The 25,054-nt window shown below is 45.6% G+C and overlaps 1 protein-coding gene across 12 annotated transcripts in view; it reads left to right on the top strand.

Annotated features, from left to right (window-relative positions):
• Positions 1-25,054, top strand: part of ARHGAP32 (Rho GTPase activating protein 32) — a 236,089-nt gene that overhangs the window by 165,518 nt on the left and 45,517 nt on the right. For all 12 annotated transcript variants that reach the window (XM_073570013.1, XM_073570012.1, XM_073570006.1 and 9 more), the window contains 4 exons: positions 22,472-22,558; positions 24,181-24,318; positions 24,723-24,815; positions 24,897-25,019. In XM_073570013.1, coding sequence (XP_073426114.1) covers positions 22,472-22,558; positions 24,181-24,318; positions 24,723-24,815; positions 24,897-25,019 — 441 coding nt within the window. The remainder of the gene's footprint in view (positions 1-22,471; positions 22,559-24,180; positions 24,319-24,722; positions 24,816-24,896; positions 25,020-25,054) is intronic.

Raw genomic sequence — 25,054 nt, 5'->3', positions numbered from 1 at the left:
AGGGAGACACTAAATGTTCGGTCTGTGATGCCAAGAGATGAGAGTCTGTAGCAGGAGGGAATGGTCTACAGTGTTGAAGGCAGAGGACAGGTCCAGGAGAATGAGGACAGAGTAGTGTTGCTTGCTCTTGGTGGTTAGCAAGTTGTTAGTGACTTTAGTTAGGGCAGTTTCAGTTGAGTGAAGCGGTCGGAAGCCAGATTGTAGCCGGTCAAAGAGGGAACAGGAGGAGAGGTGGGAGGACAGTTCAAGATATACATGCTGTTCCAGAAGTTTTGAGGCGAAAGGGAGAAGAGATATCGGGCGATAGTTAGACACAGAGGATGGGTCAAGGGAGGGCTTTTTGAGGATGGGTGTGATTGAGGCATGTTTGAAGGATGAGGGAAAGACACCATTTGTAAGTGAAAGGTTGAAGAGGTGTGTTAGAGATGGGATGAAGACTGTGGCCAAGTTAGGGATGAAGTGAGATGGGAGTGGGTCGAGGGCACAAGTGGTGAAGTGTGATCTTGACAGAAGGGTGGAGAGCTGATCTTCTGTCATGGTGGAGAAGCTGGCTTTTGCAGAACAGGGCTGAGCGGCTAGGAGGGGCATTGGGGGCTGCGGGCCAAAGTTTTGTCTGATCGTGTCGATCTTCTGCTTAAAGAAGGAGGCAAAGTCTTCAGCAGAAATGAGAGGAGGGGGAGGAGGTGCTGTGGGACAGAGTAGAGAATTGAACGTGTTGAAGAGCTGTTTAGGGTTGTGAGACAGGGAGGATATGAGAGATGCGAAGTAAGTTTGTTTTGCGGCAGAGCGCGTGGACTTAAAGCTGGCAAGGGACTGCTTGTATGCGTTGGATTGCTCAGTAGAACGGGTTCTCTTCCATCTCCGCTCAGCGGCCCTGGAAACCCGTCTCAGTTCTTTGGTCAGGCTGGTCAGCCAGGGCTGCCTGTTGATTGTTCGAGTTTTGCTCTGCGTGAGCGGGGCAGCCGAATCAAGTGTTGCTGTTATTGTGGTGTTATAAAAAGTGGCAGCAGCATCTGTGTCATGAAGGGAAGCTATGTCTGTGAGAGGGAGACGGGACTCAGAGAGTGATTGTAAATTGAGGTGTTTGAGATTCCTGCGAGGGTGAGCGAGTTTATGGAGCTGGGGTTGCGCAGTAGGAGAGGAGAGAAGAAAATATCAGTAGGTTGTGGTCAGACAGGGGGAGGGGTAAGTTATCGAGATTAGTGAGGGAACAGAGACGGGTGAAGATAAGGTCCAGTGTGTGACCATCTTTGTGAGTGGCCGCAGAGGACCATTGAGTGAGGCCGAGGGAGCCGTGAGCGATAGAAGTTTAGAGGCAGCCGGGGTGGAAGTGTCAATGGGGATGTTGAAGTCGCCCATGATGATGGTGGGGATGTCAGCAGAAAGGAAATGGAGTAGCCAGGTGGTGAAGTGGTCGAGAAAGGTGGAGATGGCTAGTTCTGGGGGGCGGTAGATGACAGCCAGTTGGAGGTTGGAGGAAGAATAGATGCGGACGGAGTGCACCTCGAACGAGGGAAGAGTAGCGGAGGGTGCCAGAGGAATTGGGGTAAAAGAGCAGGTATCAGACAGGAGCAAGCCAACTCCTCCACCACGTTTGTTGCTGGGGCGAGGGGTGTGAGTGAGATGGAATCCGCCATAGGAAAGCGCAGCTGGAGAGGCTGTGTCTGAGGGAGTGAGCCAGGTTTCAGTGATGGCAAGGAAGGAGAGTTTGTTGGTGATAAATAGGTCATGGATAAATGATAGCTTCTTGTAGACAGAGCGTGCGTTCCATAGGGCTCCAGGTAAGGGGGTTGGGGGAGTGGGGGCTGTATGAATGGGTATGAGGTTATCATGGTTGTGAAGACGTGTAGAGGATGTGTTGAGGAGGGCCAGGATTTGGGGATACATCACCAGCAATAAGGAGTAGTAGAGCACTAGAAGGTGGGAGCAGGATAGGACATGATGTGGCCGTGTGTGTCTGGAGAAAAAGGATTGTATGTGGAGGAACAGTTGTGACGAAGAGGTGAGATGGTTGGGAAGGATGAAGGGGGAAATGACAAGTTCCTTACTGGGTGGAGGGATTGCAGGAGCTAGGGACAAATAGAGTAGTATGGGGGTTATAGTAAAAAGATGGTGAAACATTGCTGTGGTGTTTTAGTCTGTTACCTTGAAGTCAAATTCCAGTCCAATTCTAGTCTAATTCAGAGTACTTAGAAATCTGTACTTTTTGAAATATGGATTTTGAAATAGATGGAGCCGACTACGTCTGGAGCAAGACCCATGGTTCTGAATATATGTGCAGCTAAAGACAATCAGGTGTGAGTGAAAGTGGGGTGTGACTGCCCAGGCCAAATGCACAGAGTTAAGCAGAGGTCATAAAAGGGAAGGGGTTATACAGACCACTTGTGTGACAAAGATAACAAGAATGGAGTACAATTATGGATACAAGAAGATGGGTAAGCAATGCATACCATATACAATACAATGCAGTTCACATGGGGCATTCAGGAGCATGAGAAAGTGTTGGAAATTCAGCAATGCATACCTGTGGGAACAGAAGAACATGTCGGTCAGATGGTGATGATGACAATACTGTAGGAGTCATGAGTGGCCAAATTAATTCTGATATTGGCATCTTTCCTTTGTTTTCTCCTGATACTGGCATCTCTCCTTCGTGTTGGCATCTCTCCTTTGTGTTTTCCTTATATTGACTCAAACAAAAAAGGAAGCACACTGTAGCGCCATAACATGCAAACATGAAAATTGAATTGCATTACTGCATTAGAAGTATGAAAAATTGAGAAAGTTTAGCGCATAAAATGGCTAAATGAATACAAATTTCAAACTTTCTGACTGAGCACTCCACCTGTTAGCCGCAGGCGTTTTTAATTAAAGCAGGCCCCCATTTACATAGGTTCCCATACAGATGAAGACTTCAGTCTAAGTGAGGATTGGCATTAGCTAGGGTCCTGGAAAACGAGAAACGCCTTACCGTGGCTTCCAGGTACACATAGCTTGGCCATTTTATGCGCTAAACTTTCTCAATTTTTCATACTTCTAATGCAGTAATGCAATTCAATTTTCATGTTTGCATGTTATAGCGCTACTGTGTGCTTCTTTTTTGTTTGAATGTATATGAGTTGGTGACTCTAGGTTAAGCACCTGTTCACACTATGCTTATACTTGAATGTGACGGTCAGTTTTTGAAATTTGTATTCCATATATTGGCATCTCTCCTTCGTGTTCTTCTGATATTGTCGCCTCTCCTCTGTTCTCCACACATGATCCTTGTTGCTGGAGATTTCCATGTTATAATTGATGGCATCAGTAGCTTATATGAAGGTAAATGCAAGCAATGATTTTGTTGGCTTGGACACTGTACGTGTTTTGTGGTTTTCCCTTGATTGATTTGTAAACGAGTTAATACCATGGGACACAATATTGCAGGTTGGAGCAATCCAGAATCCTGGGGCTGAATTTGCATAGTGACAAATCTGTGACGTCCGGCAGATGAGCCCCTTCCACCGCAATGTGATACTTGTGTTACTACAGTGATTCGTAAATTGATTTCTCTTTCATGTTGGTGTTGAGGGATTCTTTTTGCTGCTGCTGTAATGAGGCGTTTCTGCAGGGTTTGTCTATGAACTGCAGACTATAGATTTGCTGTGTCGGACTAAAGTTTTCTCTTTACAGAAGTCGTTATTGTTATTTCACCCTTTTTTTTAATCTTGTGACGCACGGGGCTGTGGTGCTTTTTGTCTGGTCTAAATGGTACAGGTTTCTCTCTGTTCCGGGTTAGTCGTGAATCGCAACACATGGAAGACACCTCTGTTACATACAAGGTAGTGAGTGAATGGGATCAGCTGGGAGTGGCTCCAGCCAGGAAAGGGACGGATTTCACAGGGAAAAGGTTTCCGTGCTTCATGCCAGGGAATTCTTTTTCCTTCTCCAATATCGCCTGTGTCAAGCCTCCCTGACGAACTCTGCTGCTTTGTCTATTAACTGTATCAGTGAACCACAGCTCTGCTCCAGCTAGTGGAAATTGGGGATTTTCAGCCATATGACAAAACAAGTTGCAGAATATTAGTGTAGATGTATAACCGCCAAGAAGAAACAATATATGGCTCCAGGATGCTCAGAGTTGTGCCATATGTGTAAGGGGAATACAGAGCAAATGATTGATCACTTCACTGTATTTATGCTGGTTTGCTAGCCCCTTGGCAACATGCGCCGTACTAGTGCTGCTCTGCGGGAGGTGCGTTTGATCCAGCCACAGTATTAGTACGGCGCCCTGATCGTACGGCCTCAAGCTGAGCGCTGTGACGATCGCGTGCGGCTGTCAGCTGTATGTGACAGCTGACACACCCCGCAGTAACGCCCACGATCAGTGCTAGCACCGATCGTGGGCATTTAAACCCTCTGATGCCGCTATCAGTAGTGACAGCGGCATAGAGAAGTATCAGAACAGCACTATGCGATTGCGTTGTCGTGATGGTCTCCATGGAGACCCACCTGGCAGCAGGATGGTCACGGGGTCCTGCAGGGAAGGTGGCTTGTGAGCGCCTGCTGAGAGCAGATCCTGATCTGATACTCTGCAATGCAGAGTGTCACATCAGCGATCTGATGTACTACAATAATGTCCCATCCTGGGACAATGTAAAAGGTTTTTTGTTTTCTTTTTACTATTTTACAAAGTATAAAAATATTTTTTTTAAAAATCCCTAAATAAATTTAAAAAAAAAAGTTTCCTATAAATTTATGTAAATTTTTTTTTTTAAAGTTCACATAATTGGTATCACCGCATCTGTAACGACCCGCTCTATAAAACTGTCCCACTAGTTAACCCCTTCAGTGAACACCGTAAAAAAATAAATAAAAAACGAGGCAAAAATCAATGCTTTATCATCATACAGCTGAACAAAAAGTGCGATCAAAAAGACGGATGTAAGTAAAAATGGTGCCATTGAAAACGTCATCTTGTCCTGCAAAAAACAAGCTGCCATACAGCTCCATCAGCAGAAAAATAAAAGTTATAGCTCTCAGAATAAAGCGATGCATTGATAATTTTTTCTATAAAATAGTTTGTGTAAAAGCGCTAAAATATTTTAAAAAAATGAGGTATCGCTGTAATCGTACTGACCTGAAGAATAAAGCTGCCTTATCAATTTTACAACACGCAGAACAGTATATAGATAATAATTAAAAAAAAAATTCCTGAATTGCTGTTTTTTGTTCATTCTCTCTCCCAAAAATCAGAATAGAAAGCGAACAAAAAATGTCTTGTGCCTGAAAATGGTGCCAATAGAAACTTCAGCTCGTCCCGCAAAAAACAAAGCCCTCATGACTCTGTTGGCCGAAATATGAAAAAATTATAGCTCTTAAAATATGGTGACGCAAAAAATAGTTTTTGCAATACAAAGCATCTTTTAGTGTGTGACAGCAGCCAAACATAAAAACACGATATAAATCTGGTATCGCTGTAATCTCACCGATCCGAAGAATAGTCACCTAATCACTTATACTGCACGAGGAATGGCGTAAAAAATAAATCCAATTTTTCACATGCTCTTGATTTTTTTCATTATGCCTCCCAAAGATCGCAGTAAGGCTCGGCGCACATTTATCCTGCGCTCTGCGATGAGCTCTTACACCGGGGTGTCCATGTAAATCTCTGAAATACTTGATTCAGACAGAACCTCTGACTGAAGATTCACTAATGAGGCAGATGGGAGGCACTGTGGATGCCGTCTGACCTGTGATCCGGCGGTGTCGGTCTTTTTAGGATTGCATAAAAGTGCCATTGGCCACAGTTTTGTGCACTTCTGAAAAAGAAGGACACCACTGAACAGAGGCCAGACGGAGTCCAGAGTAACTCTGCTGCCACACTATCGTGAATGGATCGATAGGGGCGTTTCAGCTGAATCACGTCACTCAGTGATTTAGATGGAAACCCCAAAGTAAGTACTCAGCCTAGAGGGATGGATAAATGTGATCCCAAACGTTATATAAAATGTTCCCAATAAAAGCTTCCACTCAGTCCACAAAAAAAGCAAGTCCCCACTCATATCAGTCATCTGTTAATAGAAATATAGGGGGCTTCCACGTTACTGGTAGCACAAAGGCTCTGGAAAAGCAAAATGGCTCCTCACCCGCCAAAAGAAATTCAGCAAATTCTCCCCTCCCAAATGCCCCCTCCCTTCTGAGCCACAGTGTGCTTAAACCACATATAGCACCCACATGTTTGGCATTTCTGTAGTGATGAGAGCCTGCCTAATTTACAGTTGCTTGTCTCTAGAAGCATGAGCTTGGCATAATGTACTGGTGACTATAACTTACTGGTCAGTACAACGTACTGGTCACTCACTACAACGGCAGTTTGCAACTTTCACTCAGCAACATCCATTGCCGCCTGTTTTTGGAAAAAACCCATGGAGTCAAAATCGTCACAACATCTGTAGATAAATTCCCAAAGGGTTATAGTTGTGGTCACATGAGGGGGAATTCTGCTCATCTAGCACTTAGGGGCTCTTTATTTGGAATCCACAAACTAGTCTAGAAAAATCTGCACTCCAGGAGGCAAATAGCGCTCTTTCCCTCCCAAGTCACTCCGTATGGCAAAGTAATACTGTACAGCCACATTTGGGGTATTTCTACATTCAGCAGATATTGTGGGACAAATTCTGGTGTCCTTTTTAACCCATTTCCCTTGGGGCTAACACTCAATCTTGGTGGTAAAAATGTAAATTATTTTTTCTTCAGTGCCCAATGGTTTAAAAGTTTGTGACACACTTGTGGTTTCAATATAATCACTGCTCCCCTAGATGAATTTTTTGAGAGGTTTAATTGGTAAAATGGGGTCACTTATGGGGGGGGGGGGTTCTGCTGTTCTGGCACCTCAGTAGGTCTTTCAAGGTAACATGGTACCCTCAAACAAGTGCAGCAAAATCTGCATTGTAGTATGGCATTTCTTCCCTTCTGAGCTTTGCACTGTGCCGCAAAAGTAGTTTTTGACCACATATTGGTATCGATGAACTCAGACAAAATTGCACAACAAAGTTTGGGGTCCATTTTCTCCTTTTGCCCTTTTGAAAATTCAAAATTTGTAGCCCCAAAAAATTTTTGTGGGGGAAAAATGTGGGTTTTTTTTTTTTTTTGCGGCTTAACATTATAAACTTCCTTGAAGCACCTGGGGGTTCAAGGTGCTCAATACACATCTAGATAAGTTCCCTAAAGGATCTAGTTTCCAAAATGGTGTCACTTGTTGGGGTTTCCACTGTTTAGGCACGTCAGTTGCTCTCCAAATGCGACATGGCAACCGCATATTATTATTCTACCATATTTTACATTCAAAAAGTCAGATGGCACTCTTTCCCTTCCGAGCTCTGACGTGCGCCCAAACAGTGGTTTTCCCTCACATATGGGGTATCTGCGTACTCAGAAGAAATTGCACAACAAGATGTATGGTCCATTTTCTCCTGTTACCCTTACAAAATTATCCAAATTTCCATTTTTTTTCATTAATAAACGCAAGTCATATCATATATAGAATCATCAGGATCCGTTGAAGCGTTCAAGCGTTATTACCTCATTAAATGACAGTGTTCAGAATTGTAAAAATCGGCTTGGTCATGAAGGTGAAAATAGGCTCCGTCTCAAAGGGGTTAATCCGGACACTTTCTCCCTTTCTCCGTACATTCTGGCTGTAATATGAACCTAGAATAATAGCTTTTTTTTTTTTAAACTGTACATTGGTATATTCAAGCACCAAGCTACTACCATGCTTCACGGTAGACCTCACTTAGCCTCCACTGTAAACATCACCGAGCCCCTGCCGTGCTTCATTGTAGATATCACAGAGCTCCTGCCGTGTTTCACTGTAGACCTCACTGAGCCTCCACTGTGCTTCACTGTAGAAATCACTGATCTCCGCCATGCTCCACTGTAGATATCACCGAGCCCCCGCCATGCTTCACTGAAGGCAGAGTGGTCTTTTCTGCATTTTCTGCACTCTTCCTCCTCACTACATACCTCTGATCGAGTCCCAGAATATGATCCCATAACTTCTGTGGTTATTTCCCTGGTCTGAGTATATTGAAGGTGTCTTTTCATGTTCTTTTGCATCAGTAGAGGTGATGTCATGGACGTCTGGCATGGAGACCTTCAGTATTCACCTTACCTTGTAAACTGAGACATTGGTGTCCTCTGCCACTAAATCTCACTGTATGTCTTTTGCAGTCACTTGAGGGTTTTGATCAGCTACTTCCTCAGTACTCTGGTGACTGCCTCCGCTTTCTGGCGTGCCCAGGTTGTGTAGCTGGTGCTCCTGTAACTTTGCTTGGAACAGTATCTCTAGGAACCAGGGCTGTGGAGTCGGTATAACATGGAGCGACTCTGACTCCTAAAATAAATGATAATTGGGTTCATTGCAGGATGTGCTGTAAATGTTTTCTTAAAGGGGTTGTCCGGGCTTTTCACATAATCTCAGTACATATCTGGGCTGCAGAATTATGACAATAAGTAATTTACCTTCTGTCACCAGTTTGCAGTGTCACTCTCTTGCCTTCTGAGCGTCCAAGGGGGGTGTGTTCTGGCATTGAAATGAGAACTGGTCGTTTCCTTCTAGAGGGGGAGGATTTGTTACTGTGTGAGGAGGGCTTGTTCATGTGGACGGGGAAGGCCTGTTGCTATGGAGGGTGGGGTTGTTGCTATAGAGGGCAGGTTTTTAGTAGAGTAGGAGGAAACGACCAGTTCTCATTTCAATGCCAGAACACCCCCCCCCTTGGACGTTCTGATCAGAAGCAAGAGAGTGATATCTAGAAAACCCTGCAAACTGGTGACAGAAGGTAAATTACTTATTGTCACCAGCCCAGATATGCACTGAGATTAAGCCCGGACAACCTCTTTTGTCTGTTCTGTTCCTTATCTCAGAATCTCCGCTTTTAGCTGAGATGAATCTTTGTGTACATGCTCAGTAGTGAGGCAGTGCTATGGATTTGGAAGTTGGTTTGACTTACTGACTCCACAGCTCTGCTAGAAATAGTCAATGCTTTTGTATCTTTTTGTGTCCTTCAGGTTTGTGCACAGTAAGGCCTCTTTCACACATCCGTTTTTTCTTGTCAGTTAAAATCCGCCAAAATGGCGGAAAGCGGATCCGTTTGTAACTGATGCAAACGGATGCCACCGGACCGGTTTTTTTTGACGGATCCGTTGAATGCAGAATTTTAAAGGAACCGCAGTCCGAGAGAGAGTGAATTTTGGCAGATCCGCAAAAAAACGGATCCAACGGATGGCCATCCGTCAAGATCCGCCAGTAATGCAACTCAATGGGGAAAAAAACGGATCCGCAAAAAAAAAAATGGCGGATCCGTTTTTTTTTAAAAAAACTGGCGGATTTTGACTGATGGTCAAAAACGGAAGTGTGAAACAGGCCTAAGGCTATGTGCCCACGTTGCAGAAATGCTGCGGAATTGTCCTCAGCATTTTCGCAACTCCCCGCCTCGGGTAAAATGCATGCAGTGAGGGCCGGGACGACTCTGGGGGGCCGACAGAGGGTAAGTATATCCTGATTTTTTTTATTTTAATTCTATTTTTTACAGGAATATGGTACCCAGGGCATGGAGGAGAGTCTCCTCTCCTCCAGACCCTGGGTACCATCCGCACATGAAGCGCTCACTTTACGCATGGTGGGCATAGCTACATGCGTAAAGTGAGCATTTCAGTGCAACCCTATGGAGGCAGAATCGCCGCGATTCCGCAGAATTAATGGACATGCTGCGGATTTTACCACTATGCGATCCCGCAGCGGTAAAATCCGCAGCATTGGCACAGCAACTGCGGAATCCCATAGGATTGCATTGGGATGCGTATTTTAGTTGTTTTTTAAGCGTTTCCACAGCGGCAAAAACGTGGCGGAAACACTTAAAAAAACGCAACGTGGGCACACAGCCTAAGGATCTCTTCTTGTGAAGCAGTGCCATGAATATTTTTTTTTCTTTACATATGTATATATGTGTATGTAGTGTAGTCTTTGAGTGTATTAAAGTCCTCGCCTACCGCCACCTTCTCTGGTATCCAGTCCTATTGTTCTCCTCTGCTCAGTGATGTCACTGCTCGTCAGACTATACGTCTCACTCTACGTTTGACCTGGAAGTCTCTCCTACAATGTAGGTCTATGGAGTCTCCTGATGCTCCATAGACTTAAGGCCCCGTCACACACAGCGATCTCGCTAGCGAGATCGCTGATTTTGTGACGCCACAGCCATCTTGCCAGCGAGATCGCTATGTGTGACGGGGATCAGCGACCGGCCCCCCCTGCCGGTTATCGCTGATCGTGCTCGATCGGCCTGAGCCATTTTTTGATAGCTGGTCTCCCACTGGCCAGCACGCATCGCTGCGTGTGACAGCGAGAAACCAACGATGCTGGACGCTGGTTTCCAATGTAAACATCGGGTATCTAAGAGCCGCGCGGCTCATAGAAACCCGATGTTTACATTAGAAACCAGCTTGCTCGCTGGTCCTGATCGTTGGAGGGGCTGTCTATGTGACAGCTCACCAGCGATCAGCCTAACATGTCCCAGCGATCCCATCATGTCGGATCGTTGGTGTGATCGCTGGGACATCGTTATGTGTAACGGGGCCTTTATGCTATAGTCATACTTTGCATTTTTGCTGCATTATTTTGTGCAAAGTTAGCTGCTTGCAAAAAGCAGGTTTTCCTTAGTTTTGGTCAGGGTACATTTGTCTCTTTTGCATGCTGATAAAGTTTTGTGCATAAAAAAATCTGATTCAAAAACTCAGCAAAACCTGGTAACTCCGTTTTTTTGCAGCCTTTTTGCACTTACCCATTGCTTTCAATGGGTGAAAAATGCTGAAAGTGGTGACATGCTGCATTTTGCAAAACCAAGCTCTGTGTATGAGATTTCAGGAATCTCATAGACTTTGCTGGCACTGTGAAACGCAGTTGAAAATTTGCATAAAAAATATGCAGCAAAAGCGCAGCTTGTGAACATAGCCTTGTATTGTAAAAACCACTTCTGGGTGACGCAGAGAACAGAACAGCGCAGGATCCAGGAGAGCGGTGGCAGAGGAGTATATTAATAAACTCGCATTACACACCGTAAAAATACACACATTTAATGAAAAAAAAATCTTGGGGGACAGCGTTAATTTTTGAACCACTCTCTTGACAACCCAAGAGTTTTGGTGATCTGAAGGCCTGGGCTAAGAAGCTGGTGTCTGTCTATGCATCATGTTTTCAGCAGGTCATAACATCCAGACGGTTCTATTAAGGAGTGAAGACCCCTAATCAATGAAGCACTGAATAATTATGTGGTGCCCTGAAGTGATGATGCAGGTCAGCCAACAGCCACTGTATGTAGAATCCCACCATTCACCGTACACCCTGTAATACTGTAGGCTGGGGTAGTGATCCAGAATGCCGGTGTTCTCCATATACCCTGTCTAGCATTGTGGTGATACTCCTCATATCCCGGACCCCCTCCTCAGCCTCTGTGTGCACTCACAGTAATTGGAGCTAATCTGTGGATGCATGGGATACTCGTGCATCGTTGCACTTACATCCCGGTGTGGATGCATGAGGTCTGCCACCACGTCATGTCCAACCCCAGGGGTGCCCTGACACAATGGGCACAGTCTTGTACTATTTCCATGTGTGTCTCGGTCTGGTCTCTGAACTGTTGCATCTTCTATTCCAGATGACTCCTCTGAGAATAGGAACTGTCATGGGACAGAGCCGCTATGTTTTATGGGGTGCTGAGAGTTTACGAGGTGGACATGTCCTAGTTATGACCCACATCTGGAACGTTTTGCCATTAATGGTGTCCCCTATACTGGACAGAGAGCATGGCTCAGGGTCCGGCTGTGTGCAGGACTGGTTTACGAGGTTCCCATCTTTTCTGTACACTGTCCAGCGCCGCTCTCCATTACCAGCTCCAGTTTCATGTTCTTGAAGGGGTGATTCATGATCTTGGGCTCTTGGTGTACCAAGTAGTAAAATGATTACAACAGATTTGTTTTCCCCTCTGTCCTCAATGATCATTCCCTCACAGGAGGCCGAAACCTCTGTCTACAAATCCTGCTATCTCATGGTGTGAAAGGGTGAAGGGGCAAGAATGGTTCTGGATGCAAATCACTGACACGAAGAAAAAAGACCGAACATTAAAAAAAAAAAACTTCTAACAAGGAAAGGAAAAAGTCAAAAATCCTCATATGAAGCAGGCCTGTTAGCTGTCATGGTGTGCAGACTTCGTAGCACCTTTACCTGTACCCCGAGACTGCTGCAGGAGCTTCCATCTTCCTCTTAGTATTGCTGGATCTTTGCTACCATGTATGTAGAGCCGCCCTGCTCTGATCATGAGGTTTTTGGAACGACTCTCTGCTGCTTATAGAGTAACGTCATTGTACTCATCAGGATAAAACCACCAGAGCTGACATGGCATGAAGAATGGAAACTTGACTGCCAGGAGCTGACTCACCGACTGGCCATACACACCATCTACACCCACCCTTGGGGGCATCGCTTGGCTGCTCCGTCACAATGCAGTTGCTTAAGTTGAGGGTTTTTTTTTTGCTCTGAATACAGCAATGGTTATAAAAGAATACTTTGATTTTATGTAGCACAATTATTTTCTTTTTTTTTTTCTCAGAATTTTAGTGTTTGCCTCCTGGACCAACTTAATTGTTGGACGAGATCCATGTGGAGTGTCCTGGTCGACTACTGGGGGCAATAAAGAATCATTTTGGAAAACAAAAGGCTTGTCATTTAGGCTAGGTTCACATATCGTTTAGGAGGTGCGTTTAACACATCCGTTACATAGTGGCATTAACGCTATGTAACGGATGCGTTAACGCACCCATAGACTGCTATAGACTAGCGCATCACTGACGCATGCCATAATCTGCATGCATTGGCGATGTGCCGTCATTCTGTGACGGACCCTCGGACGCGATCTGCAGCATCCGAGGGTCCGTCACTGCTCTGTAGCATCTGCGCTAGCAGAATCACATAGCGTGAACGCGTTATGGGAGTAGCGTTAACGCAGTCCATCTACGCTATGCGTTGAACGGCCTGTATTAACGCTATGTGAACCTGGCCGAACCGCAGCCCATTCAGCATGATATCGTCCTCTACTACGGGTCGACTACTAGTCTCTAGGCATGTACAGTATAGTATTGAGACAATAAGCATTTGATGGACTGGTCATGCGCCCATACTGACTAGGTAATGATGGGCAGTAAAGCTCTAATACACCGATCCTGATCTGTGCTCCCAATGCACATACATACCACTTACTAATATACGTCCAGATTCTCAGCCGTCAGGCTGGTTCCGGCAGGTTCTCTTCTGGTCTAAACTTCACATGTGGGAGCGTTTCATGTCAGCAGTGATGTGGATGAGGGGGACTGGCTGACTGCTCATCTCAGTAGCTAAACCAGTCCCCTCCACACACAGCCCTGCTCACTGCCAGCACTGGAAAATGCTTCTGTCTTGTGAAGCTGCTGGAACCGCGACCGACTGGTAAAGATGCTTTAGAAATGCAAATATATATGTAAGTTGTATCTATGTTCTGATCCCAGGTTGGGAAGGTTTTTTGTTTGCGTCTAAAAGCCCCTTTTACGCAGAATTATGGTCTGCAGGATGCTTGTTCCCGATCATTGCCTCGTGCAAACAGACGAGCTCTCGTGTCAGCTGGTCGCATCTTTTATGCTGCCATAGACTTCCCTTGTGTAGATCTCCCTATAGTTTGCACCGCAACGATAATCGCCAAATATAAATAGAGTTAAACAATCATTTTTCTACATAGTCATATGGCGCTGGTTTGTTTGTAAGGATCCTATTGTGACATTTTCACACACATTTGAAACTTTCTTGATGCCTTGATGATGGAGGCGACACGGCCTAAATTAGCATCACATCAGTCAGCAGTTATGGTATATACAACCTGATGGCGGGGCCGATGGCGGAACGTGGCCTGCAGCCATGAGATGTACCACATGGACATGATATGCCACCTCCACACTCTATCTCCAGCTTTCATGACCTTCCCCCGTGGCCTGTGCTGCAGTTGTGATGCTGACATGACCTCATGGTCCTGACCCAGACACTGCTGGTCCTGCAGCCTCAAGTCCTGGGTGCTACAGGCAAGAACCTACCGGCTCTCTGGCTGCGGGTACGAGAGCGTTGGACACCTTTCCATACGGTCCAAATTTCTTTGGGTAAAATGGTAAATTTTGTGCATATTAATGGTATGTAGATTCACTGGTGGTGAGAAGATTTCAGTCCTGCAACAATGGAAAATTACTACTGATTTCTCACCAGATTTAGTGGAAATTGTCACTAGAAACGATGTGAGCCCCTGAGAATGGCAGATGGTAACAGTGTGTCACCTTCACTTAAATGTACTTGAGTTCAGTCATTTTTTTTTTCCACATGGCTAAAAATATTGCTGTGCAGCCTGGATGTATGGGGAGGATGGAGCCTGCATCCTCTGATCTGTGATCTGGAAGGAGCAAGAAGCCGAGTGTAATAAATCTCTGACCTGGCTCAATAATTGTGCACAGCCCATCTCCTGCGAGTAGAAGCTCATCTAGATTCGGCTCCATCTAATGTGAGATGGCTTCTGCCTCCTTCATGGTGGGCTCTGCTCTGCTCCTATTCTGCATCCTAGCATGATGGAGCGGAGAAGCATCCTCACTATCGCCTCCCATCCTCCCTCCCCTCCCTGATTCTCCGCTCCTGAGAGTGTCCTCTGGGACCCCCGCAGCCAGCTAGAGAGGGAGCGAGGAGAAGAGAAAAAGGATCACTGCTGATTTTCTGTAGTAGAAATTGAGCATGAAATTGCCAGTGTGCAGGCAGCAGACAGGACACAGGAGGCACAGAGCCCGGAGCTGCCGGCCATTTGTATGGAAGGGCTAACAGCGGAAGATTCTGTTACGTGACTTTCATATGGTCTCTGCTTTCTCCAATGCCTTCTGCAGCCGGGACGTGGAAACCAGAGCGTAAACCTGGGGCCTGCAGATGGTACCCCCATCTTTATGCACAGAGTAGGTGAGTGACATCCCTCTCAGCCTTTTGTTTTTATCTGCTAATGATCAGAAGCAATACACCTCCTTCCAGATCCCGGGAAACAAAGGATCCATCTCCAGGGCTACGGCTCAGCCTTGGCATGATGCACCCAGCGAGCGCTCTGCCCTCTCAGGCTGTGTATAGGTGTCTCCTAATCATCAGATCCCAGATATCATCTCCGGATCCGGGAGAGAGCGCACATGTGTCTGATTATTTCTGTTACCCCAGAGACTTGCGTGGAATGTGAGGGAATGTGCTCCATTTCTTTGCAGCCACAAAAGGGTTAAACAATTTAGTCATCATTTCCTGTGCTTCAGACTGGAAGTTTAAACCAAGTGCTGCCATATGGATCTCTGATCCCGTGCCATCTTACCAGAGCCTGCTTAACTCTTCCCTTCCTGCGCCTTCTCCGTTACATCCCGCTGCTGACTCTCGGAGGTGCTTTAGGCTTTATTAGGTGCTTCTCTTAACCATCTCACACATGTCCCATATTTGTATAAGTTGTATATGGATTCGTGGATCCCACATTTTGTGGGTGAGATGCAATGAGCTTGAGGCAGTCATGTTCCTGATCTGACTTGTACCTCTCATTTGCACTGCATGTTAATGTGCGGAGTATTAGTGATGGACACTTCGTACATGATGTGTATGGCCGGTTTCATCAGGTATCTTGTGTCTAATCCATTGATGGCAGCGACCGTTGGGGCTGTGGCGGAAGTTTTTTTTCAGCTTTGACCCTTCTAATACCACAGTAAGGAAGCAAATTGATATATGGAGCAGTGAGCGTGGTCAGAGGACGGCTCTTGCCTCGGAGGTTCATCAGATCTGGTGGCCTTTTTTTGCTGGTTCAGAGAGTTGATGCTTTGTGTCTGAGGCCCAGCTATGACCGCTCTCACTCTTACCGTCTGTTGTCGATGATTGTATTCGTATTCATCTCACTCAGGACAGCTCAGGTAAAGGTGGAAATCTGGCAACTGCTTCTGCCATCAAATGATTCAGGACATCACAGGTTAATTGTGTAACGTGGGGATTTCTAGAGGCAGCTCCTACCGTTGAGGACAAACTTGATCTGCTTAATCTACTTACCCACCTGCCCTGTCACAGCGCCTTTCTTCATGGGCCATAACGCTAGTGTCTGTCCGTATCCTAATGGACAATGGCGTCGACACTTCATCCTGCATGAAAATATGGGATTTCTTGGTTGGTGGCATAAAATGAAAGATTAAACTGATCCTCTGCTGCTGACATCAGTCTGAAATGACTGGAAAAAGGCAGATGAACAAGGACTGACGGGCTAATAAAAGATGGGTACATGACCCCAAGCCTGCATGTTTGCAGGTTTTGGGCTCCTGATCCCCATATGTTCAGTTTCTTGTTTGGTGGCTGTGGATCCACTCCTGGTTGGCAGAGCGGTGCCCTTATCGACATATAACGTGCTGCCGCTTTCTAGGTGTCTTTTGCAGTGACGTTGGTGACGAGAGGATCCCAGAGATGGCGATTACTCATCAAAGGTGCAAAGTCTGTGAGGAAGAGCTGGTGAGAACATCTGTGAGGAGTGATTAATTTATCAGTCTGTTCTCACCCGCCACCTATAAAGATGGATTCCTGCCGCTCAGCGCTGGTGTGTGGCACGGCCTGTTCTTTAGCAGACTAGGCTCCGATATCCTGACATTATGGTGAATATTCAGCGTATACGTCTACATGCCCATTAGACTGGTGTAGGCCATTAGTGTCTGGCACACTGGCCTGCTTGATATGTCGGGTATTTTTCTACTATGGGAGTCAATTTTCATTGTGTGTAAAGGTGAAATATAGGAGTACATATATAAAATATTTATTGTGTGGGTAGAAAGCTTCATGCTTCTGTGACTAATATCACCATGTGTAGGAGATGCTTTACATTGGTGTCACGTATACAAGAAGTAGTTGAATTTCCCTCCGTTCTGGTGCTCTCCGGCCCGTCCACATCATTCTCTTTTCTGGCGGATGCTTGCCCCTCATTTTCCTAACGTCCAGACTTGTTCCCGTCTCCCCAATGCCTCCATAGTGGAAGTTTGTCTTGGGTCCAGAGCTTTGTGTTGATTTTTCACCTATTCTTCCGGCTCAGGGCTCGTACATCTTGTATCCTTCCTTCATTAGTCTCAGCAGCTCTGTAAACACATTTGTATGGAGGTTTGGTAATTTAATATGAAACATTCATTGTCCGTTCCCTGTGTGAGGTTTCAAGTTAGGGGAATTGTCAGATCGACATCAGTCACGTCCCTGCAGGCAGCATTATCAGTGGTCACATTATTAGGGAGTCATGTACCCCAATATGTGCTGAGGACAGGCCTGCCACACATCAGTCGGATACTCCGAGATGGGAAATGCCTGTAATATCGCTCGATAGAGCCCCATCCTGTGTAATATAGACAGAACATTGGCCATTCACGTGGGGGCTTCCAGTCATCGGAGCCCAGTGTTTGATATAAACATGGTCGCCCTCCGCAGATGAATATATACAGGAGGAGTGGTACTGTGCAGTGTATATATACAGGAGGAGTGGTTCCGTGCAGTGTATATATACAGGAGAAGTGGTACTGTGCAGTGTATATATGCAGGAGGAGTGATACCGTGCAGTGTATATATACAGGACAGGAGGAGTGGTACTGTGCAGTGTATATATACAGGAGGAGTGGTACTGTGCAGTGTATATATACAGGAGAAGTGGTACTGTGCAGTGTATATATGCAGGAGGAGTGATACCGTGCAGTGTATATATACAGGACAGGAGGAGTGGTACTGTGCAGTGTATATATACAGGAGGAGTGGTACTGTGCAGTGTATATATACAGGAGGAGTGGTACTGTGCAGTGTGTATATACAGGAGGAGTGGTTCCGTGCAGTGTATATATACAGGAGGAGTGGTTCCGTGCAGTGTATATATACAGGAGAAGTGGTACTGTGCAGTGTATATATGCAGGTGGAGTGATACCGTGCAGTGTATATATACAGGAGGAGTGGTACTGTGCAGTGTATATATGCAGGAGGAGTGATACCGTACAGTGTATATATACAGGAGGAGTGGTACTGTGCAGTCTATATATATATATATATATATATATATATATATATATATATATATATATATATATACAGGACAGGAGGAGTGGTACTGTGCAGTGTATATATACAGGAGAAGTGGTACTGTGCAGTGTATATATACAGGAGAAGTGGTACTGTGCAGTGTATATATGCAGGAGGAGTGATACCGTGCAGTGTATATATACAGGAGGAGTGGTACTGTGCAGTGTATATATACAGGAGAAGTGGTACTGTGCAGTGTATATATACAGGAGAAGTGGTACTGTGCAGTGTATATATGCAGGAGGAGTGATACCGTGCAGTGTATATATACAGGAGGAGTGGTACTGTGTAGTGTATATATACAGAAGTGGTACTGTGCAGTGTATATATGCAGGAGGAGTGATACCGTGCAGTGTATATATACAGGAGGAGTGGTACTGTGCAGTCTATATATACAGGACAGGAGGAGTGGTACTGTGCAGTGTGTATATACAGGAGGAGTGGTACTGTGCAGTGTATATGTACAGTAGAAGTGGTACTGTGCAGTGTATATATACAGGAGAAGTGGTACTGTGCACTGTATATATACAGGAGGAGTGGTACCGAGCAGTGTGTGTGTATGTACGTATGTATGTGTATGTATGTATGTATGTATATATGTGTGTATGTATATATATATATATATATATATATATATATATATATATATATATATATACACACACAGGACAGGAGGAGTGGTACTGTGTAGTGTATGTGTGTGTGTGTGTGTGTATATATGTATACATACATACATACAGGAGTGGTACTGTGCAGTGTATATATACAGGACAGGAGTAGTAGTACTATGCAGTGTATATATACAGTACAGGAGAAGTGGTACTGTGCAGTGTATATACACAGGACAGGAGGGGTGGTACTGTGTAGTGTGTGTGTGTGTGTGTATATATATATATATATATATATATATATACAGGAGTGGTACTGTGCAGTGTATATATACAGGAGGAGTGGTACTGTGCAGTGTATACATACAGGACAGGAGGAGTGGTACTGTGCAGTGTATCTATACAGGAGGAGTGGTACTGTGCAGTATACATATACAGGACAGGAGGAGTGGTACTGTGCAGTGTATATATACAGGACAGGAGAAGTGGTACTGTGCAGTGTATCTATACAGGACAGGAAGAGTGGTACTGTGCTGTGTATATATACAGGACAGGAGGAGTGGCACTGTGCAGTGTATATATATATATAGAGGACAGGGGGAGTGGTACTGTGCAGTGTATATGCACAGGACAGGAGAGGTGGTACTGTGCAGTGTATATATACAGGACAGGAGAGGTGGTACTGTGCAGTGTATATATACAGGACAGGAGGAGTGGTACTGTGTGTGTGTGTGTGTGTGTGTGTGTGTATATATATGTGTGTGTGTGTATATATACAGTGTGTGTGTGTGTATATATATATATATATATATATATATATATATATATATATATATATATATATACACACACACAGGAGTGGTACTGTGCAGTGTATATATACAGGACAGGAAAAGTACTGAATATTTATACACAAAAGGAACATACCGCACCACATTTCTTGCTGCCACCACATTAGTACACACCGCTTTCTCAAGCACGTGACAGGTCCTCTTCTTGCTCTCTGACATGCACAGGGTAACACAACTACACCGTACTTTCCGTCTTCAGGGTTGTGGGCATGCTTAGAGCAGCAAGCAAGAAACATTTTAATTTTAGATTTAATATATGAAAAAAGTGCAGTACTTGCAATTTTGACAAAAAAGATTAAATAAAGAGACAGGAGGCAAAGGTGGAATTTTGTACAGATCTAGCAGCAAGGTGGCATCTTCTGGATCTGACCGTGAGTTTTTCAGAATGAGAAGACTATAAAGCGTCTCACCGACACCGCTCATTATGGTCAGGTGAGAGGAGCATGGCTAAAGGTACTGTCACACTTAGCGATGTACCAGCGATCCCGACCAGCGATATGACGCGGTCAGGATCGCTGGTGCATCGCTAAGTGGTCGCTAGTGAGCTGCCACACAGGCAGATCTCACTAGCGACATCGCTGGGGACGGGGGTCGCTACTTACCTGTCACACTAGGCGATTCTGCGTCCTCCCGCCCGGCTCCACGCGTCGCTCGTCCTCACAGCAGGAAGCTGACGACGAGAAACAGTCCTGAACGTTCTCGCGCGATCAGCGATAACCAGCGGGGGGAGCCGGTCGTAGGTAAGTATCAGACACAGATATCGCTAGCAATATCGCTATAACGTCACTAGTTATAGCGATATTGCTAGCGATATCTCTTAGTGTGACAGGCCCTTAACTGTGTGTAAGGAAAGATGGTGCAAGATTAGGGTTGATCGAATAGCTTTGGATAACTGCTTATCCGAATAGCTATAGCGCTTCCCGAATAGCTGTATTGGGAACCCGGATACCTGGAGCGCTCCCGATAATTAGCTGTTCGGAGCCGCAGCTGCATGTGTCACGGCTGTGTGACTGTCACAGCATATGCATGGGTGGCCTGTTTCGTGACACATGCATCTGCGGCTCCGGACAGCTGATTATCGGGAGCGCTCCAGGTATCCGGGTCAACGATGCAGCTATTCGGGAAGCGCTATAGCTATTCGGATGAGCACTTAACCAAAGCTATTCGATCAACCCTATGCAAGATCACAATCCTAATTTGTCATATTTACCCACAGGAACCTCCTATTGGAGTATGACTGCCATATTTCTGAACAGACCTTCACCATTCTAGACACAAAACACAGCTATGATACATCCATAATTTTGGTTTTCTTTTAAGTTTCTGTGGTTTCCCAAGGCCAAAATTTCTGTCACCAGTTGAACCCACAGATGCGATTATATCCTTTATGTTAACATCAGATTATTATGGCAGCGAAATATTGCCATGTGATGTCCCTGGTATGGGTAAAAGATGATCTGTCTGCCCTTGGAGCAAATATTGTAATCTTTGATGTAGTACCTATTTGCTAATGAGTACAGGTAAGTACGCAATAAAAGTTTGTTATTCCTGAAACTTTCAGCTGCTTGTTAATTCATGTTTGCACAGGAGGATGCTTCAGTGATGGTAAATTTTGATTTGTCTGCTCCATAGCACAGTCTATAATAGTGGGGATCACGGGTTGGAGCCCCGAACAATGAAATAATATAAGATTTACATGGGAAGAATCAAACATCTAATGTGAGCTGATAGATGTGATACAATGGCTCGTGAGCGGGAGGGGTTGGATGAGAGCGCACTCATTTCTTTTTGTCTGCGCGTATACGATATGGGATTTTTTCAGCGATTCTTGCCTGTCTGCTCTCAGTTCAGTGGCATCACCTTCTCATGGTCTCAATATATACAGTCATTGGTGCTGGACCTTATCTGTACATACACTTCAACCATTTATTAAAAAGGCATATTAATGTTTACTGATGGTGACACTTGCACAGTGCTTATTGTGTGCTGTACAGGCCATGTTCGTTGGTGCCATCAATGATTTTTTTTTTTGGAAACGTGGCCTGTCCGTGACCAGTCCATATAGTAATATATTTAGTCCACCCCTTCTAGACCTTTTGACGTGCACTAATGGTCGTCACCGGACTTCGTGAGTCTTCAGTACGTTTTTGCTTTGGGCTTTGGTCGTCCGTTCATTGTGTCACGTTGTTTGACCTACTTGAAGGGATGAGGTTTAATGAAGCGCGCGGGATGTGATCAGGCCATTGCTGCACGGTGGGGATGTCAAGTCTACTTCACTATGATGTCCTTACTGGGAGGTAAATGGGAGTATAAAGCGTTACTAGAAATATGACACGTTCTCCGAGCGCTTTACAGTGAAAATTCCACAAGAGGTCCATGCCGCATACATATTGTATATTATAGGTAGTGGTCCATTCCCTGGGGGACGCCATGTTGTGACATACCAGCTTCTAACAGCAGTTTTATACTGTCTAACCTGGCATCAGTGAACTTGCATTATACTATCCATCCTTCTGCTTCCTCCATCACCGCGGCCGGGGAGCGTTCATGTTCTGGTTGTATCATCCATTATTACGTGTTGTTCTTCCTGCCTCTTATTGTCGTCTTTTATTGTCGTCTCTCATTGTTGCCTCGTATTATTGTCACCTTTCTGTTGTCTTTCATTTTCGTCTTTTATTGTCTCCTTTTTGTCCCCGCCTTTTTGTCCCCGCCTTTTTGTTGCGTGCCGCCTCTTTTTGTCGCCGCCTCTTTTTGTCGCCGCCTCTTTTTGTCGCCGCCTCTTTTTGTCGCCGCCTCTTATTGTCGCCTCTCATGTCTTTCAGCTCACACTGACGGAGGAGCAGAGTGAACAAAGCAGAAACGGCTGTGAATCTAAGGAGCTGGTCTTCCTGGTACAAGTCGCATGTCAGGTAAGGGTGTACGTGCTGCAGAGAGCGCCCCATCTGATCTTTATCTTCATTTAGCTTAGTTGTTCCACTAAAGAAAACAACGTATGTCCCTTCACAGAAAAGGACATCCAATCCAAAACATTACAGGAAAAATGTGGCCATACTTGACAATACTCTTAAACAATGCCAGTGTCCACAGGACGCGTCAATCCCCAATGTACATGTGATGATGACCACCACACCTACCATCCATGAGGAGGACGGGTGCCCAGTGCACAAAGATAAAGCTTGTATTGGGCCTCAGTCACACAGATGTGTAGTACACCGAATCGACTTACAGCCTATAGGCCGTACTGTTATATCAGGAGGGTCGCCAGCTATGTGTTAGTGCACCCTTCAAAGACAGACACCCCTATCCTCCACAACACAACAGGGCCTGTCTACGTCCCGCCAACGTGAAGACTGGCATTGGTGACTGTGGCCGCCTCTTTTTTTTTTTTTTTCGTGATGTTTGTTTGAATATATTTGGTCTCTGCTCATTTATTGGAAACAACCGAGGAGACGTAAAGGAAATGATAAGTTTCCACAGTGCCCTGACTATTCAGAAAGTCACCAATAATCTCCAATGTGTCCCTGGCATCATGCGGAGAAAGTGCAGCTCCCGGCGGCTGTGGACCTGGAGCACTCAGGATATCGGTTCACAGTGACTTCATGAAAGACCAGATCAATACATCTCGGGTAACGCGGAAGCACAACATGAGGCGACCCGGCTTCAGTGTACCAATCTCGTAATGTCTTATTTCCTCAGCCACTTCTTTCCATAGGAAGCCTTTAAACTGGTTGTCAGATGCCCTGTAATCTAGAAGTGAAGGTAATGTCTTTTTTAGAAGTGGAAAATGAGCCCAAGTCCTGGGCCGTGTTACCGTAGAGAAAATCACTGAATAATGTGGAGGAACCTGATGAGGTAGTGCCATAAGTGTGCCCCAGACTGATGCCATTCTGCACGCCGTCCCCCAAAACTAATACACACACCCTCACGTGTGCATGGCTTTTGTCAGAGCTAGTGTATAATGACCACTCCGTGTGAGGGTCATGATTTGCTGAGGGCTTCTCCGGTTCAGAGTTTTTCCCATCCTGTCATTTTGTAGTGCCGTTCATCCTGTTAACCATTTAAATAGATGGCGTCGTTCTTCTTTCTCTCGGCCCCTGCGTGGACCATTCACTTCAGCAGAGGTGAGAAGATTGGACGTCTTCCCGGCAGTCTCCACGTGTGACGCATGACGCAGGCGATGGTTCACTGTCAGTTGTGCTGAGCGCTGCAGATATTCCTGACATTTTCCCTATTATTTCTGTTATGGACAATGAGATTGTTGCGTTTCCACCTGTGGAGAACTGCAGACCACGCTCTGAGAATGGTGATCTGTCGCTGAGAAAGAACTGAGGATAATGACATGATGGCGGCACTGCGCATACCACTGTCCACACCGCAGACTGCACACCGACCAGATGGGGAAGCCATAGAGCGTTTTATATTGCCGATTTGGGGTGGGGTAGTATCTGCCACTTCCCAACTATGTATTTTAACCCTTAATGCTCCAGTCAGGCACCACAAGTCTCAGAACGCGCTGTCATTTGTCACCCAGGGTCGCAGCTGGATAGTAAAACGAAGTTATGAAGATTTCCGGGTGCTGGACAAACACCTTCATCTGTGTATATATGACCGCCGCTTCTCTCAGCTCTCAGAGCTGCCCCGGTCCGACTCCGTGAAGGACTGTCCAGAGGTAAGGAGATCGTCTCAGTCTATACCTTACAGCCGAGACTTCAGGTCGGGAGGTCTAATGGCTGCCGCTGAAATGTATAGTCCCAGGATAGAGGGATGAGTGTAGTAGTATCAGGACATGAGCAGCGGCAGCGCCTACAGACGCGTTCACTCCGCAGATCCTGGCTCCATATTCAGATCTTTTCATCAGATGATTGCCCTTCATGGCAGAGGTTACGGTGCGCCTCACTTTATGCCGCACAATCGCAGCCCGTGCAGTGAGTAAATGCTAAGATAACATGGCTGCATTTCCCTGACAGAATGCCAGCCCTGCGGATGTGAGACCGTGGAGTCTGTCACATTTACATATAGACGGAGACTGATGAGTCCATGCCCCCTTTATGTCATATTCTTGTTTCATTTCAGCTGGTCACGCAGATGCTGATGGCTTACCTGTCACGCCTGTCAGCCATCGCCGGGAACAAGATCAACTGTGGGCCTGCTCTGACGTGGATGGAGGTAAGAGATCTGAGACTCCAGGACCCGATGTTTGCATAACGCTTTCTGCTGGTTTACACAGCGATCCCCTGTCTTCAATAGATCGATAATAAAGGGAACCACTTACTTGTGCACGAAGAATCGTCCATCAATGTCCCGGCCATTGCTGCCGCTCACGTCATCAAACGCTACAACGCACAAGCTGCCGATGAGCTGTCCTTTGAGGTAAAATATATTAGGATTCAGAGTCCTTGTAGTCC

The sequence above is a fragment of the Dendrobates tinctorius genome, unplaced genomic scaffold, assembly GCF_039654945.1.
Source record: "Dendrobates tinctorius isolate UK_male_01 unplaced genomic scaffold, ASM3965494v1 ptg000028l, whole genome shotgun sequence".
In the NCBI taxonomy this organism is placed as follows: Eukaryota; Metazoa; Chordata; class Amphibia; order Anura; family Dendrobatidae; genus Dendrobates; species Dendrobates tinctorius.
Note: the sequence above shows the minus strand (reverse complement) of the source record. Positions and strands in the feature narration are given on the sequence as shown.